The 18,081-nt window shown below is 36.1% G+C and overlaps 1 protein-coding gene across 4 annotated transcripts in view; it reads left to right on the forward strand.

The window, feature by feature from the left end:
* Gdap1 (ganglioside induced differentiation associated protein 1) overlaps positions 1-18,081 on the forward strand; it is a 47,649-nt gene that overhangs the window by 24,962 nt on the left and 4,606 nt on the right. For 2 of the 4 annotated variants that reach the window (XM_063257472.1, XM_063257471.1), the window contains exons 2-6: positions 7,031-7,139; positions 8,503-8,834; positions 9,459-9,651; positions 15,588-15,761; positions 16,952-17,046. In XM_063257472.1, the coding sequence (XP_063113542.1) occupies positions 8,718-8,834; positions 9,459-9,651; positions 15,588-15,761; positions 16,952-17,046 (579 nt within the window). In that variant the 5' untranslated portion in view covers positions 7,031-7,139; positions 8,503-8,717. Of the gene's footprint in view, positions 1-7,030; positions 7,140-8,502; positions 8,835-9,458; positions 9,652-11,411; positions 11,527-15,587; positions 15,762-16,951; positions 17,047-18,081 lie in introns of those variants that run through there. The other 2 variants (XM_013144094.3, XM_063257474.1) reach the window with 2 other exon arrangements.

Consider the following 18,081-nt stretch of genomic DNA (forward strand, 5'->3'; position numbering starts at 1 on the left):
TTTCAGTTGCATACATTGGAATTAAACTCCCTATTGATCACATTATTATATTTATTTGAAAAAACAGCATATTTAAAAAATTAAAGCCATTGTACTTTAAAAGTAGACTTAAAATTCAGCACTGTAGTCAGTCGTCACTGTTATCTTAATTTCTTTAGGATCTTATTAGGACCAACAAGATTAGTGAACTAGGTTTTTAGAGCCATAACTCTTGTGTGTGTTCTCTCAATGGCTCTGGTGACGTTGGGTAGTTAAGAAAAAAGTCATGCCGGTGTGCTGAAGTTGGTGCCAAAGGAACATAGATGGTTATTTGGTGCCCAGAATCTGCTACTGCCCAGAATCTTATCTTGTCCTATTTTTATATTCACAAAGCAAAATTTGACTTAGAGCAACCCCGGTAACAGTACTGGTTTCTTTCTTTAAAGCCTCTGTCTGGCTTTTTGGGCCATTTTTCTCATGTGTCCAGAGACAATGCAGATATAAGTCAACTTCTCCACTTATTACTGAATAAATGAACACAAAAGCAAGGGCATTTGAAAAACAAATTCCAATATATTATTCAGTATTATAATTTCAATTATAAAAACATATATTCAATGATCTTAAGTCTTTTTCTTATGTTTAAAGATTTCTTTAAACATAAGAAAAAGAATAAAAAGTGTCTTGGAAGAGTCCCTGAATCATTTATTGAAATAGCAAGAAACAAGCACCTTCCACAATAGCAAGAGTGGACAAAAACACATTTAAAAATCACTTAACTGTAGAAATACAATACAATTAATGAATTGTTTTATTTTTTAGGAGTATATTCTCTCCTCCTCTGTTTTTTTTCTATGTATGCTATACTGTTTTGAACTAGGAATCCCTAAAGTAAAACAATTAGTGACTTAGGGAGTAGTATCAATATTTGTATGTGAGACCAGGAAAATCACAGATGATGACTACAGTTGTGCTCTTATAATAAGACTAGATGTTATAGTGGAAGAGTTTACTCTCCAGACCAGACTTCTGAGTTTAAACCTCAGTTTTGACTCTTACTAACTGTTACAGTTTGAAGAATTTACTTGACTTTTTTGAAGAATTTACTCTATTTTTCTGTACCTTCATCTATAAAAAGAGGATAACTTCCCACCTTAAGGGATTTTTCAAGTATTAAATACAGTATACATTCAGTATACATAACAACCCTCAAAGTACACACTCCAAAAAATTAGCACCAAGTAATGCAAATACGTCTTTCTTTGAATTGCATATTACCTATGTTCTTGTACTTATTCTGAATATGTATACCATCATCACTGTGCAGATGGATGAAAGACAGCAGGTAGATTTGTCAAATCCTTCCTACTAGAAATATGGCTCAAAGCAGACTGTCAACTAAAAGGTAAAGAATTTAGCATATCATTAGTATTATTAGTTAGCTTTTGAAAACTAGAAAATTGAATAATTGTGAGTTAAAGTAACCTTAGCATTACTTGTTGAATTAATAAGTGGTACTGTGTTAAATATTATAATTTGCTCTGGGAGGCAAGGTAGGACAGAAGAAACATTTTAGAGTCTCAAAATCAAGTATGAGCTATTCTTGGATCAGTTTGGCTTTTATTCAAAAGCCAAGAAGGAGGTAATCTATACTTTTTGAAGGTAGACTGGAAGCCTTAGCACCTTGACCCTGGGAATTCAAACTCATGGCTTGTCAGTGTTGGGATTTTACTGTCTATTTTGTAGAGACTGTTCCAAATTCTTTAACTTTTCTTTTAAATACTATTAAGTCAGCCTTATGACTTTCACATACTGTTTTGCTGTATAAATGCTACTGGAGAAATAAGAAGCTAAGAACTGTTAGACAGTTACACACTAAGTTGGTAGTTCTCAACTTTTTGAGCATCAGAGACACGTTGTTTAAACACAGATTGCTGGTGCCTTCCCTGGCATAATAATTCAATAGAATGTTCACATCTAACGTGTTCTTAGGTGATGAACTACTTATTAGAGGATTACACTTTGAGAACTACTATGATAAATCAAATATGTAAGTCACATAGTCATAACTGTCACAATTCTTTTACTAAATCAATGTACTCAATGAGCCATCTTTTAAAAAATTTAACTTAATTTTGCAGTACTAGGGATTCAACACAGGAACTGCACACTGAGATATAACCCCTAGTCTTGTAAAATTTGTTTTGAATCCCAGTGGTGCCTCCATAAAAAAAAAAGTAAAATAAAATTTGTTTTGAGACAAGGTCACTAAATCTGCCCAGGCTAGGCTTGAACCTGACATCCTCCTGCCTGCTAGTATGCTGGGATTATAGGAGTGTGCCACTCCTAAATCTTTTATCTCATTTAAGTAGATCATACTTAAGAATTGTGAAGGATGCTTGAGAATATCAGTTAATAGAATTATATTTACAATCCAAGATAAAAATTTAAAGAAAAATCTACAAATAAGTAACCCTCTTTTCCTGTGGTGGGTATATGGATCATTGCTCTTTGGTTCCCACATGCTTTAGTCTCATACATTGGCCACAGGGCTCCTGCTACACAGTATAGCTTTGTCATAGCACTAAGCCTTGGTTACTGAGCACCTTGTCCACAGCATACTTTCAGTTACAGTACATCTTGGTGACAATGTGCTTGCTTTCCTATGTCTATCTATGTGGGTGAATGCTCCTCACTTTTTTCTAGTGTTTATTTCACTTACAAACCTTATATAATTCATTATATTACTGGCATGGGTCAAGACAGAGTAAGCAAACTAGTTCTTGGGTGCTTAATTGGTATTAATGTTGGTACCATCAAGAGAAAGTGGAGACAATTCTAATTTGCAACATGTATGACAGATAGTTTTAATTTTGGAAAACTTGCTTTTGAACTTTCTTAATTAAATATATTCTTAAGAGAATATCATCATTTTTTGATTTCTAATTTTTCAAGAAAGAAAAAAATAGGAGACAGGTTTTTCTTAAAAAATAGAGACCTCTTGTGGTCATTCATAAAAGTGTTTTAAAAAACAATTTTACATGACTTCCAATTTGTCAGGTTTCAAGATCTCTGGCTTAGTTGACAGTCGTTTAAAAAATATAAGAATTACCTAATACCTACAAAGAATTTTACATAATGGTAACTACATAGATAGCCAAAAATGTATGCATCAAGAAAAAAACTTGTGTGAATATTTTAATATGAAATTTATTGAAAGGGATTAATTGTGAGATTAATACAAGTTAATTTTGTCCTCTGCAATTATAGGAGGTGCTCAAAGTGGTGGCTATCAACTTCCAGACACTTATTAGTAAGGCAAATTGCATATAATATATATATATATGTATATATATCATTCTGAATATATATAATTCAACCATAACAATACTAAATGATATATTAAAACTTTATTATCAATTTATGGAAGCATAAAACATAGAACATGTAGGGAAAGCACGCAGACCATAACTGTCTAGGAACTTTCAGGGAACCTTCTCAAACTGAGTATGTATGTGTAGCCAGACTATCTCATAGATTTTTTTTTGGGATACCATTGTACTATGAAGCCCAGGCAGGCCTCAAACTCATGATTTAGCCAAGTGCTAAGATTCCTGGTATGAGCCAATATGTCTAGATAACATCTAGTAGGTTATAATTTTTTAAGACGACACAGGCTCAAAGAAATTATGTGATTTGTTGTTTTATAGCAATGAAATCCAAATGAAATCTCTTTAGACATTATTCACCCAGAAATATTTAAATGACAGGAAACTATAATAACTGTTATTATAAAGGACTATCAATTTACAGAGATGTTAGCGTCAATCCATATTTGTAAATATCAAATTTTATTAAATGAAATTATCTTTACTCATAGAATTTCTAGAGACAGACTGCAATTGATTATTGGTTATTGTTGTTGCTGTTGTTGTCAGCTGTATTTTTTTCTCCAACAAGCAATTCAAACATATTATTTTGGGCTCTTGGGGATACTAAAATGAATGTGAGGCCCTTTCCTTTCAGTCTAATGTGTACGGAAGCCATACAAACAATAGTTTGAAGCTTTAGTTTGACAAGAGCTCTGATAGAAATGTATATACCTAACTGGACTTACTTCTAAAAATTTCTAAAAATGTGGTTGTGTTTTCCCAGAAGTCCACTCCAGGTTGGCAATAGCTTGAAAAGCCACAGCTTTTTATCCTTGGTTCAGAGCTAGAAAATAATACTTGACTAATAGTCAGGACATTCACATTTAAATTATGACTCTGTCACTAGCTCAAGGATACTGAACTAGTTTCATAATTAGTGAACTTTATTTCCTCAGCTATCAACTGGGGATGATAGCTATCTCACAGGCTGCCATTAAAACCAAAGGAGACTGTAAAAATATGATTGGTCCCCTTCAGGTACAAAGATTCTAGCTTGTGCATTAATAATAAACACCAGTGGAAAGATGTAGTTCATGTACTTTACTAAAAGTTCATGATTTGGGTACAGGAAAGAGGTGCCCATGACAGTGCTAAGTGTTTGATAGTGGACAGAGAGATGTGTGCATACCCACTTTCTCTCTAAGCACAATGAAGACAATGGAAGGCACAAAAGGTAATCAGTGTTTGAGAAATGGAGAAGGAAGAATGAAAGCTGGTTGGGACCACAAAAAGTAATTAACAGATTTGTATAAAATTTGTGTACTCGTTCACGGAGGTACCTAGAGTTCTCCTGATTATTATCATCATAAAACCATTTATTAAATACTAATAAGATAGATATATTTAGTGGTGGGGGATAAATGTTTGATAACCAAATCTCTGGGAAAAATAAACATGTTATAATTTACTGGTACCATTTACTCATTTCTTTGGTAAAAATACTATAATCAACTTGCAGCTAACATAATACTGAACAGGAGTTAGGAAGAGACACGTAATAGTACACTCTTACACTATTTCTATCTGGTTGGTATAATAGTCATAAACTCCAAAGAACATAGACAGCAATACACAAAGTAATTACAAAGTGATAAGCTTTGCATATTTTTAGCATTAACACTAATTAGTTAGATGATATTCAATGACTTAATTTTTAATATGTTTGGGCTGAAGAACCCAGCTTGCAAAATTCCTCAAAATTTAAGTTAAGTACAACATGCCAGTGACAGCACAATACTGAATATATTGCTAATTGCATAGTATGGCATAGTTTATTGTAAAAATTATCACCTTTTCTGGGAAACTCATCTATATTAGGTGTCTTTACTTTCTAGATATCAAAACAATTACCCCAGGATACTGAAATTTCATTTCTCTTCCTCCACACTTGAGTTCTCTAGGGTCAGGGACTATAACTTGTGACTTCATGTCTTCTGCATCTAGCACTGTGCCTATAAATATAGGGCTCAATAAACATATCCACTGATAATCTACCTGGATCTGGCTCCTGGCCCTTCAGGAGCTCACAACAATGTGATGATGTACAAAGACACACAGACACTAAATACACAGACAATTTAGTGGACATTCTGAATAAACGTGAATTAGTAATAAGATCTTTTTTACTGACAGAGGGGCTTTTACTGAGGTGGAAAATAAAAGGTTATAGATGATTGAGAGTAGATACAGCAGTTCTTCGATCTGTGTAATGATATTCTTTTAATGTGCAGGTTTTTAAGAGACAAAAGCAACACATATTCACTGTAGAAAAATTAGGATATATAGAAGCATAAAGACATTTTGTTTAAGAAGTGTGACATTAGGATACGTTAGGAAGTACCAAATAACACTGCCTTAAACAAGACCCTTATTTCTTCTTTAAGTAAAAGTGAATATTATAGATTGAGGTTGGTATAATAGTTCTGCTCTCCACCATCTTCAGAGGCTCAAATTGATACCCTGCTCAGGGCTTAGCCACCATAGATTGTTGACCCTACTGTCTGATCTTCCAACTCAGCATCTGCTTTTCTGGGAGCAGCACAGCGAATGGGATGAAGTGGTATAGGAAGAATTCTTAGAACTTGCTTCATGGACACCAGCTTGTTAGAATATAGTCACAAGGTCATGTTTAACTGCAATGGCATCTGGGAAATGTAGTCTTTATTCTCAGCAGCCACGTGCTCAGCTAAAATTTCTATTAACCATTAAAGAAGGGGAAAATAGATTTTTAGGATCAAGTATCAGAGTTTGAGACAGTTTCCCTAGTTAAAGAGAAATTCCTAGGTTGGAAGGCAAGCCCATTTTAAAGGGTTGTTTTTTTTGATGCATTTTGCTAAGTTACTCTTTAGACACTCTACATATTTACATTCACAATGACATGTGACTAGTACTTACTACTACTTATTCAGTAATCCATCATTTCACTTTTTATTCACTATCTGGTTTTGTTGGAGAAGAATATGTGATAAAAAGTTTTGAGTGATAGACCAGAACTTTATTATTAGGAAGCTTTCAGCTGCAAGATAATCTAAAAGAGCATTGCATTTATTCAAACATTTAGTGATTTAAGGAAAAGGAACTATATAACATATATTGGAATCTAGAGTTGGATAAGGAGGAATGGGAGAGGAGATTATTGAGGTATAGTCGCTTTTAGTCACTGGACATAATAACCTGATACCCACAGCGTAAAGGTAGAGAAGTTTACTTAAGTCTGTAGTTTCAGGGAATTTAGAACATGGTAGGCTGACTCCAAGGCAGAAACACCATGGCAGAAGGGCATGGAGGAGCCAAGCTGCTAGTTCATGGGGTCTAGGAAGCAGAACCAGAGAACAGAACCAACAGGAAGAAGATAGGGATCATATATGGTACTCAAGGTCATGCCTTCATGACCCCCCTGGACATACTCAGGAATGTTCTTTATTAATCTAGGAATTTCATAATACAATGAAGTTGGCATATCAGGATCGATGGTTATAGTACTATAGCTGTAAAAATTTTGAGGCATAAAAAGATTAAATGTAATATGATGTCCTGTTAATGTCAGTGGAATGGCTTTTACATGTGCTCATCAATTATGATTCTTTCTTTCTTTCTTTTTTTTTTTTTTTTTGAGACAGGGTCTTGTTATGCAGTGTAGGCTGGCCTTGAACTTGCTTGTGTAGCCCAGGCTGGCTTTGAACTCATGGCAATCCTCTTGCCTCAACCTCCTGAGTGCTGGAATTACAGGTGTGTGCCACCATACCCAGCCATCAACTATGATTTTCCAAGCAATATCGTAGGTGCTTTATATACATTATCTGACTGAATACCCAGAGCAGTCTGGGTGAGCATATATTTTATGCACATTCATAGTTTACAAAAGATGAAGTAAAGGCTGAAGAAAGGCCAAGCTAGGGGTGGAGGTTGAATTGAAACTCACTCTCGTATTTAAAAGCTTTGCTCTTTCCTCTCCTATTTTTAAGATCAAACTGATGGGGTTGGGGGCATAACCCAGTGGTAGGTCACATGCTTGTCATACTTCAGGCCTGGTATTCAGCACTTAGTTTTAAAAAATGAATTGATAACAAATTTGGTAAGGAGATCAGTTTTGCTGTAGCATTCATATGAACCCAAGGTTATAAGAAGATATTATGAAGTACTTACGCATTATAAATATTTATACAGAACAACAACAAAAAATGAAATGGTATAAAGGGGAGGAATAACCTCATGGATTTTTGTTTCTTCTGGGAGCTTCCTGTATGTGCTATCTGCCATCCCTTTGTCTCTTGCAGTATTTGCCCTGAGTATAATATTTTTCATATGTTTACTATGAGACAGTTCTTACTTTGTTGTGGCTATTTACTGTTTTATGACTGCCACCAGACATATCTTTGGTGCTAGGTATTAGATCTTGCACATCTATTTCCAAGATCCAAAATATGCCTGGAACTGGAACATAGTAAGTGTTCAAATAATTTTTGTTGGATGAATTATGCAGTAATTTATTTCATGTAACATAATCCCTGAAAGAGGAATTATACCAATTTATAATGATGCCAAATTTTAAGAGGTACAAAATAATGCAGTGGTATGAAACTGTGGTTGACCATGATTATAAAGAGAAAGTTTACAAGGTAGCTGACCTTGTAATAATATTGTGTGCCTACAACATACCAGGCCACTTTGAGTGTTTAATATTTTATTTACTTATTCAATTCTCACAAAAAACCTTATTAGCCAAATAAAATTATCTCTACTTTGAAAATGGAAAAACCAGCACATAACCAAAAGCGAGGCCATTTTGCTCTAAAATTTCTGTTTGGCTATTTTACACTGCCCATGATTATTACTTGTTTTAGTCCCCATGACTCCATAATACCATCTTCTAACTGGTCCTTTTCCCATTGGTTTATCTGCCGCCGGAACTCCTTTTCCACCAAAGGAAGGGGCATAAGTACCTTGGAAAATTGCTGCCTTTATGCTTAAGCAATTTCCAATGCAGATGAATTACATATTGTCACCATTTTTAACTTTCTCACCCAAATAACTAGGAACTCATGTTTTAGAATTTTTTTCCCCTAAAAAAACTCCCGCTTACATCCTGCAGTTTACGCCTGCGAGGGGCCATTTCCCGGGCGCAGACCCGCCTCCCGCTCACTCCCGTGCAGCTTTCTCACCGGCGAAACTACACTTCCCAGAATCCTCTTCGTCGCCGTCGCTCCGTAGGAGGTGTTGGGCGAATCTGCAGACGCTCTGCGAAGCTGCGCGGGTGAGAGAAGCACGGGCCGACCGGCGAGACCCTCTGGCCCTGGCTCATCCCAGATGGCTCGGAGGCAGGACGAACAGCGAGCGGGTGCGCCTTTGATGGCGGAAAGCAAAGCCGAGGCAGAGGTTAAGCTTATTCTGTACCACTGGACGCACTCCTTCAGCTCTCAAAAGGTAAAGGCCTCTGCTGCTGAGGGCGGCGTGCCTCGAGTTTCAGCACCGGACAGCTCCCTCTGGGCCTGACCCAGGGAGGCCAACCTGGCGGGTGGGGCGCCTCCCGTGGGATAGAGATTGCTCCTTGCTGGGGGTGGGGAGAATCCATCTCAGCTGGAAAGGACGCGGACCAAGGACTACCACTCACGAAATGCAACAAAAAGCATCACTTTCAGTATTTGGCCTACAGGCCTAGCCCACTGCCTTCATGCAACCGATTAACCTACGTTCCTCCTTTTATTTACTCTTTCTTCTTCGAATCCGGTCTCAGCAAGGCCTAACTATTCTTCTTAAATGGGGAGGACTCAGAATTAGGCTTAGGACACAAAGCAAATGGTGGTAGCGGGAAGGATGGCTGTATAATGAACATAGCCCGAATCATCTTCATTACGTATTTTGTTTTTGTCTAATTTTAAGGAAAAGACTAGATTATATCTCACTTGTTTATTCTAGGCATTTAAATCCTTTTTAAAAATGTTGAAAATGTTAACACAGGAAGCCCAGAGAGGCTGCTTAGTGATGTCCAGAGAAGTCATTGAATTGAAAACTTTCTTCAGCTATAGTAACGTGTGTGAACTCTTTCAGGTGCGCTTGGTAATTGCTGAAAAGGCATTGAAGTGCGAAGAACATGATGTAAGTCTGCCCCTGAGTGAGCACAATGAACCTTGGTTTATGCGTTTGAACTCAACTGGAGAAGTGCCTGTCCTTATCCACGGGGAAAACATAATTTGTGAGGCCACTCAGATCATTGATTATCTTGAACAGACTTTCCTGGATGGTAATGTTAAGGCTATTTGTGATTTCTTGGATTTATTCTCAACACAAATGTGTTCTTTTTCTTTCTCTCTCTTGTTCTCTTCCTTGCATACTCTCTCTTTCTGGTTTGATGATATGCTTTGATGATAAAAACCTTTTCCATTTCCATAAGCACATAAATATAGGTCAGTATCATAAGTTTCACATAAGCCAATGTAATTCCATTTAAAAAATTTCATTAATGTACAAACATCAATGCTGAAACTTTAAATTCACTTGAAAAAACCTGCAAGTGTGTTGTTTGGAGTAGTCATTTATTAGCCTCAAAGTCAAATTCATCGTATTGATTCTAAATGTACTCTATGAGAAAGAGTTTCATCTATTAAGTGGTTTTATATTAGAAACAAGGGGGAAAAGAACAATAAGTCCTACACAAGAGAAATAGAATGTTAGTATACTTTGAATTCTTGGCCTTAGTTCCTTCTGTGTACTTTAAATTTTTTTAAAAAATCTTTTTTAGGTTTAAAATCTTTTATAAAGTTTAAATTTATATACTGTTTTGAAGTAGTAATCACTTATTGATAGCCTATGTCAGGCATTTTATAATTTCTATTTTAATCTTCTTCCAAAAGAACCCATCTGAGACAGACATGATAGACTATTTCCATTTTGTACTTGAGGGAAGATAAACAGTTACCCAAGATAAGATAGCCATTTAGTGGCATAGTCTTTTGTGTCCAGTCTCTTCGTAGTATACCAGTTGTTTTTGTATTCTTTGCCAGTCACACATTGTCTCACTTGTCTCTGATGAAAACCCATTCAGGTGAATTGTAGCTTCAATTTTTTGGCCAAGAGTACACAGATGGCCCCTGGCAAGAACTGAGAGCAAACAGCCTAGTTCTGCCTCTGTTGATTCTCATCTGAAAAAACAAGCCACATCAATCTAGTTACTTTTCATCTGCAACAAGTTACACTGATGTTAATTGGACAGAATGAAAGCAGAGTGTAACTCATAATAGAGAAAGCTGAAGAAAGGAATTTCTGGCTCAAAACATATCTGGGGTGATGAAAAGAAATACCGGGTGTGGGACCTTAGTAGTAGGGGAACAGGGAACCCCAGGGAATTAGATTAGAAACGTCTATTCTTTCCCCCCCCCCATGAAATGGCAAAGCTACCACTATTTTTGATCTATCAGTTTCCTAGATTCTAAATTCTGATAGGAGATTTTAATTAAAGGCGGCATTGGCCTAATCACTTGGTTTAACGAACTGTTCATTCACTATTACTTGTCATCCCTTATATACTGAGGACTGTAGTGAAAATGGTGGACCCAGTGATTTAGGAAAATTTTTGTGAACTTTGAGCTTTTTGGAAATGGATAAGTCTGTTAATAATTTGTATTTCTTGGGAGAAGTCATTATAAAAACATGAATAAGACAAATGTGTAAGAATTCCATTTTAAATGATCAAAAACTTTACAAATACGCATGTAAAACTTACAATAAATGAAATGTCATATCTAAATCTTTACTTCTCCTCTTTCATCACCACCTCCTCCTTTTGTTTTTTCTCAGAAACCCAGCAGTATAAAATGGGTCTTTACAACATAGTAATATTACTGATCATTAGGTTTTATTAAAAGTTTTCCTGCTTTCTTTTTTGCTTTTGTTAGTAATAACAGAACTGAAATATATTCTGAGTTTGCTAACATGTATTTAGATAACTAATCAAGGGAAATATGAAAATTTTCTTGATTTTTTTTTTTTTATTGAATTAGAGGAGAAGGCACTGTGGCTAAGTGATACAAAGGAAATATGGAAATTTAACAGAGTTCAGTTCCGTTCGTGAGTCCTAGCTTTTAGTCTCATGCTGCTGCTAACTTGCTGAATATCTTTGGTAATTTAATTTTTCTGTTTTCTTTTGTATTAGTTGATACAGTTTTATCAGTTGTAGAGATAAAACAAATCCAACCAATTTTTAGTTCACTTTCTTCTTTCCCTAGAGAGTAATTATCCAATTGGAAAGGATTAAATAGATAAAGAGTCTGTAAATTTATGGTAGATATGAAGACAGCCAAAGGACAATAGTTATATAAATCCAGGCTAGTCCTGTTTACAGGTCAAGATGAGTTTATCTCAGAGTATTGAAACTAAAATATCATAAATGTTATCACAATTGTAATTAAGATACTCATTTTTTAACTTTAAGAACTGACAAGAAATGGAAAAAGAGCCAAAGAAGAGATAGACAAATGTTATCCCAAATGTCAAAGAAAGGGAAAGATGAATTCTACCAATCATTACTGTTTAAATCATATTCCATCCAATGACAACATTGGTGTCACCTGAGAGTGAATTTTATCATCAAATGCAGATTTTAGAGATTACAGCAGATCTTCTGAATTAGAATCGTTTTAATAAGAACACTGGGTGATTTATGTGTACATTAAAGTTTGAGAATGATGCTATAAATTACTGTGTTTACATTTTAAGCACTGCTATAAATCATAGTCTAAGTCTGGAAGAATTCTAGAATAGTTTGCCAAAGGATTTAAAAAAATATTTTCCAGTTGGGTAACTACTCTTCTGGGAAAGAGAAAAGAGTGAAATAAGTTGATTGGATTGTTTTATCTCTGCAACTGATAAAATTGCTAATGGTTAACAAATACGTATTTTAAAATTTTGAGTCTCTTAGTAAAAAAGATTGGCTTAAGTTTTATTTTGCCAGAGAATATCACAAACACTTTTTAAAAACATGTCTATTATCTGCCAACCATGGCTCTAGAAACAGTATAACTTGATAAGGAGAACATTTGAGATTACTTTACAAGAGTAGAGGAGCCAGTTGATAAGCCAATTTCCATATTGAATGTTCTCTAGTGTATTTCTCATACTAGGTTATCCTTCCAGCTGTAGACTCTCATTTTACTTATAATAACTTCTTACCATACTTTATTTTAAATATTTCAGTTACCTGTAGAGCACTTTGAGCACCCATGATGTTAGAGACAATATCTATTAAAATCTGTCTACCCAATGCCTTTAAAAGTGCTTTTAAAGTGAATACCCTTTAATAGATGTTAATAAGTACTTTTTAATGATTAAGATGAACAAATTATTGAAATGGATGGCAGCCTGTTTGAGAATCTTTAGTGGTATTCTTATTTTTTATTTTTATTTTTTCTTCCTGGGATGGAAACCAGTGCCTTAAGCATGCTAGGCTTTACACCCCCTGCTCTCTAGGGATCTTCTTATAGGGTTCTGTTCCTTGAGTTGGGCCTAATATTTACATAAATGACTTGAACAAAGGTATAGAAGTGATGTTATTATATTTTCAAATGACGGAAAAACTAAAATGGTTAAAATGATGACTATTTGATAAAATATTTGTCAGATTAAGAATGAAATAGGAAGAACACTAGGTAAAGTTTAACAAAGCTAATAATGTAATATGTGAATTTTTTAGAAAATTTGGCTGCATTAAGGAATGAGAGAGAGAGAGAGAGAGAGAGAGAGAGAGAGAGAGAGAGAGAGAAGTGCTGATTGTATTTGAAAAAAAGCAGTGGATATCTAAATATTGTTGTAAAAAAAATCTTTGACCATGTGGATACTCTCCAACTGTCTTGGAGGAGGCTAGGGCTAGATTATAGATCTAGGAACTGAAAAATTTTCCTTTAAGGATCTATGAGTAGAATTCAGGAGATTTAAAATCTTCAATGCAGTCCTTTTTTGGTCTTTAATTTTACTTATTTTTAATAGGAATTTATCAGTTTTTTTTCCCACTGTCAGTGTGGGCATAATCATAGCAATATCAGAACTTGCCTGTGACTTTGCTACCAAAAGAAATCATGTATACATTTAGAGGGTATTAAGTTATTGAAGATATCTTGATATTTTTAAATTAGGGTACTTATTAGGTTTCCAACTAGGTCATGTTAATGTGTTAAAAGGTATGTGTATTAGTATTTTATAATTTAAGATTATTTTGGTATACATGCATGCAATCCTATGTTTGTCCTTTGTTTTATGCATTTATGAACACTTTGATTTTGGGAAGAGATCAGTGGCACATTCAAAGTTAAGAATTCCTTAGATTTTAAGGCCTCTGGTATTTCTTCTTTATGGAAATAACTACAGTGCATTGGTTGAAGTCCCAGTAGTGATACTGAGGTCTGGAAAAGTCTGGTTTTAGATGTGTGGCATCTAGAGGCTGGCTGTGGAGTAGGTGACTTGCTTGCCTTTTTTCCCCCTGGGGTCAGCAGTGAAGCATGCTGTGGCTAGATAAGCTCTCTGTGGAGGAGCAGTGTGTAGCCGATGTGTCCTTCTTGGTTATTCTAATACAGATGTTAGTACTGGACTCTCCAACAGGAAATTAAACATTTGTTGACTTTTTTTCCCTGCCTTTTTGAGACAGGGTTTCACCATGCAGTTCAGTGTGGCCTTGAACTTACTTTGTAGCACAGGTTGGCCTCTGACTTGCTATAATTCTCCTGCCTCAATTGAGGGCTGAGATTACCACAGTGTGCCACCATGTTTGACTGGTGACTAGCTTAAAGTATAATCTGTCTTCTTTTTTTCTTGGACAGTTTGGTGGTTTAAAAATCTTGATCTGCTTGGTCTGGCATTAGGAGACTGCTTGAAATGCTGTATTGATGGCAACTATTTCTGAATTGTCAATATTTATGAATGAATCGGGAATGGAGGCTCAAAAGAATTCTAAATTAAATAAATAACTCAAAGTAAGAAATAAGTGAAGAAATAATGTTGAGGCTGTTCTTTTGAAATAAGTCAGTTGGCATTTTTTTTTGTGTGTCTTTTTCCTTTTTATTGGTACCGGGGATCGAACTCAAGACCGCCTGCTTGCAAGGCAGGTGCTTATGTCGCTGAGCTAAATGCCCAGCCCCTCAGTTGGCATTTTTTAAGGATGGGTTCCGAGGCCGAGTGCAAAATGATTCTGAGAGGACATAGCCCTGACTTTTGGGTCACATCTTTCACTTTTAATCTTTGTGGAAAGTCTCTGAAATGTAAACTCTTTGATGATGTGATGGCATAATAAAATAGAGGATTAACTGAGGTCTTTGTTCTGCTTCTAATTAACTGTATAATTTTGGGGGAACTTCTCATCTACCATATTTGTGTCCCTCTTAACTACTGTAGAGCTTCTCCAGGTCAAATAACCATTAAAACTAGAAATTTGGGGACATATTCATGAGTTATAATTTATTGAGCAGATAGCATGTTGTCATACATTGTCTTAAGTAATATATGGTCCTTCCAGAAGTCTACAGTCTAGAATTTAACTAGCAAGTGAGTATTTAGGTCCATCTACTTTTTATGTTATTAGAAATATCTAGATAAAGTACAACTGTGATATTTGCATAGACGCAAATAGATTGTCATTTGATATTCATTTAGTATCAGGATCATGCTTGATGTTGCTTGATGCATAGGAAATAGTGGGCTGTAATTATCTTCCCATAATGCATATTCACTTAATTTTTTATTTTGGGTCTAAAATGTGTAATTTAGATCATAACAGTAGTTCCTTGTTTAGAAGATGTTAAAGAGGCACAAATATAACTATCTACAGGGTGGTAAGTGCTATAAGTAAATACGCTGTTTTGAGGAAGGCACACCCAAGCCAGATGGGTGCTGGCACTTGTAGTTGGCTGCACCGCGCTTTGTGGAGAAAGTAATGTAAATAACTGGACCTCGAGTGTCGAGCAACAGCTTGCAATGTGAAAAGTGATAGAATTAATGGAGTGATTAGGCCTTTATCTGCCCAGGTACATCAGTATTTCAGATTGTTAATGTCGGGGCCAGGAGAACATCATTTTTTAAATATGTAATGTTGAAATGTTAGTGATGAGGAGTTAGTGTTTTGTTGTTTTGGGATATAACATTTCATTTGCAACCTTTTCTTCAATGTTTGTGTTTATGTTTGTATGTGTATTTCAGAAAGAACACCCAGGTTAATGCCCGATAAGGGAAGCATGTATTACCCACGGGTGCAGCATTACCGAGAACTTCTTGACTCCTTGCCAATGGATGCCTATACACATGGCTGCATTTTACATCCTGAGCTCACTGTGGACTCAATGATCCCAGCTTATGCGACCACAAGGATTCGCAGTATGTAGAAATTTTAAAGACCTAGAATTCTGCCTGAAGTTTCCTTTAATTTTCTTTTGAGATCTGGCAGGTCTCCTGTCACTGAGAGAAGATTGGGAATAGAGTGTTGAGTTTGTGTGGATGTGCTTATTATGCATTGTCCAAGAACCAGTGTGATTAATCTGCTCGTCAGATGTCAGATGGACACTTATTGCCTATGGGACGTGATTCATTAGCTCTTGGCTTTGAGGACCAAGCTTGGATGATGTTTAGTAGTATGGCCTATGGAAAAGTGGAAAACATAACATGTCCTCGTGGACAGATGAACTGGGAGCCGGGAAACTGCAATTTGCCTGGGATGATGGGCAACTAAGTTCATATTTCTGATCCTTAATTGTTTCACTGTGTGAGAGCTGGATTAGAGGTGATGATTACCTCTGCCTTCAGTAATCAGAGATTTATCAAGGTTGAGTGTCACTCAACTCCCTTACTCTTGTCATGGGAGAGTCAAGACAGGGTGTGAGAGAAAGAAGGAGGTGTGCTCTGCAGTGTAGGTGACTGAGGCTAGGATGGCTGCAGGTGGTGACAGTGGTCAGATTCTGGAGTGTTTGACAAGAAATGCTCAGTCTCAGGTCTTCCAATGCAGAAATCATGTTTTCCTATTACATGTTACCTCACCTTTATCATTCTTACGTTATTGTCTTCCCTCTTTGAGACCTTTTTTTCCCCCTCTCCTCATCTTATCTTTCTCCTATTTCCTTTCTCCCCTTTCTTCTCTTCCTACTTCTTGTTCCTCCTCCTCCTCTTCATAAATGCTCGTTACATGATTTGAAGCATGTATTCTACTCACAATTATATTACCTATGTTGACATTATTTTAAAAATAAGCGTTTTCCCTTCCCTTCATTTGCCTGTTCATTCTAGAAAAACTGAGAAGTATGGAGAGAGGGAGCAACTCACCTTCAAGGGGATGAAAATGCCCTGGGCCTTCTGTCAGTCCCTCCCAGTGCTTCTCAGTTGGCCTTCTGCCTGTGTGGCAGGTGCTACTGCTCCGTTTTAAAAGTGAAGATACTGAGGCACAGACACAGTATATTTGAAGCAGTAGCTGGCATCAGCCCCAAAGCTCATGTCCCTGCCATTGCTATTTCTCCTTGTGACTAGTACAGAAGGGAGAGAATACTTTTCTATTAAAAATGTTTTTTGTTTGGCAGGCCAGATTGGTAATACAGAGTCGGAATTGAAGAAACTTGCCGAAGAAAACCCTGATTTACAAGAGGCTTATATCGCTAAACAGAAGCGGCTTAAAGTAAGTGAGCAGGCTATTGTCAAATGACATCCACTTTTGTATTGTGTTTTTTTCTATAAAGGAATAACACTACTTCTAGAACATCTTCTATTAAACATTGTGATCCACCAGTGTGTATATTACCTTTGGCTTATGCATTGCTTTTAGAATTTCTTTATTATATTTGATGGTTAAACTCCATGGCAGTTGCTTAAGAAGCAGATATTGACCTTTCTGGTTGCCACAGAAAGTTACAAAATGCAAAACAAGGTTAATAAAAAACTTTGGCAATTTGTCATTTCAGGTAGTGCCTCATGTTAAGGTCTAACTAGACCCATGTCCCTGTGCATGTTACACTGATTGACTCTGTCCCTAATGAGGAGCATCTGTTACAGTCAGCCTTTTGCATTCTGTTGAATCTTTCCTCACTGACAGACATCGAAGCTTCTCCCATATTACAGGTGTAGAAACAGCAGCCCTCCAAGCCCTCCCTTGATTTGCCAGCTTCATTTATCCTCTTAATGAGCCCTCAGAAGAAATGCCTGTGTACGTAGTCGTCTTCCACACAATCCAGTCACTGCAACCAGACTTCTGCCTTGTTCCTGGACTTCTGATTACTCAGTTACTTAAGGCTGATTGAGTTGCATTCTTGAGTGGGGCAGGAGAGGAGTCTCCTTATCATTTATGTTCTTTGGTCTCCCCCGTCATCTGGCCTCCCAGGAGTTATCAGTGAGCACTGGATTTTCTCTGGGGTTATTTTCACAGTGGGAGTATTTTCACTCTATTTTGGTCAGGTTTTTCTTTAACAAAATTATTCTGTTTCAAGCCATTGTCTAAAATAGGTTCCAACTCTATATAAAAGTTTATATCTACTTTGCACCAGATTTTTTAAAAATAATTTTTTATTTTAAAAAATAAAAGGATAGAAATGAAACAGAATTTCAAAAAAAGTAGGAAATTAACACTAGTTAATATATTGCATACTGTTGTTTTAGAAGTAGTTTGTCCAGATGACAAGATTTAGGCATGAAAAACATGACTGAACAATCAATGAAA

This window comes from Cavia porcellus, unplaced genomic scaffold (assembly GCF_034190915.1).
Source record: "Cavia porcellus strain 051 isolate PalLab524CR breed Dunkin Hartley unplaced genomic scaffold, mCavPor4.1 scaffold_10, whole genome shotgun sequence".
In the NCBI taxonomy this organism is placed as follows: domain Eukaryota; kingdom Metazoa; phylum Chordata; class Mammalia; order Rodentia; family Caviidae; genus Cavia; species Cavia porcellus.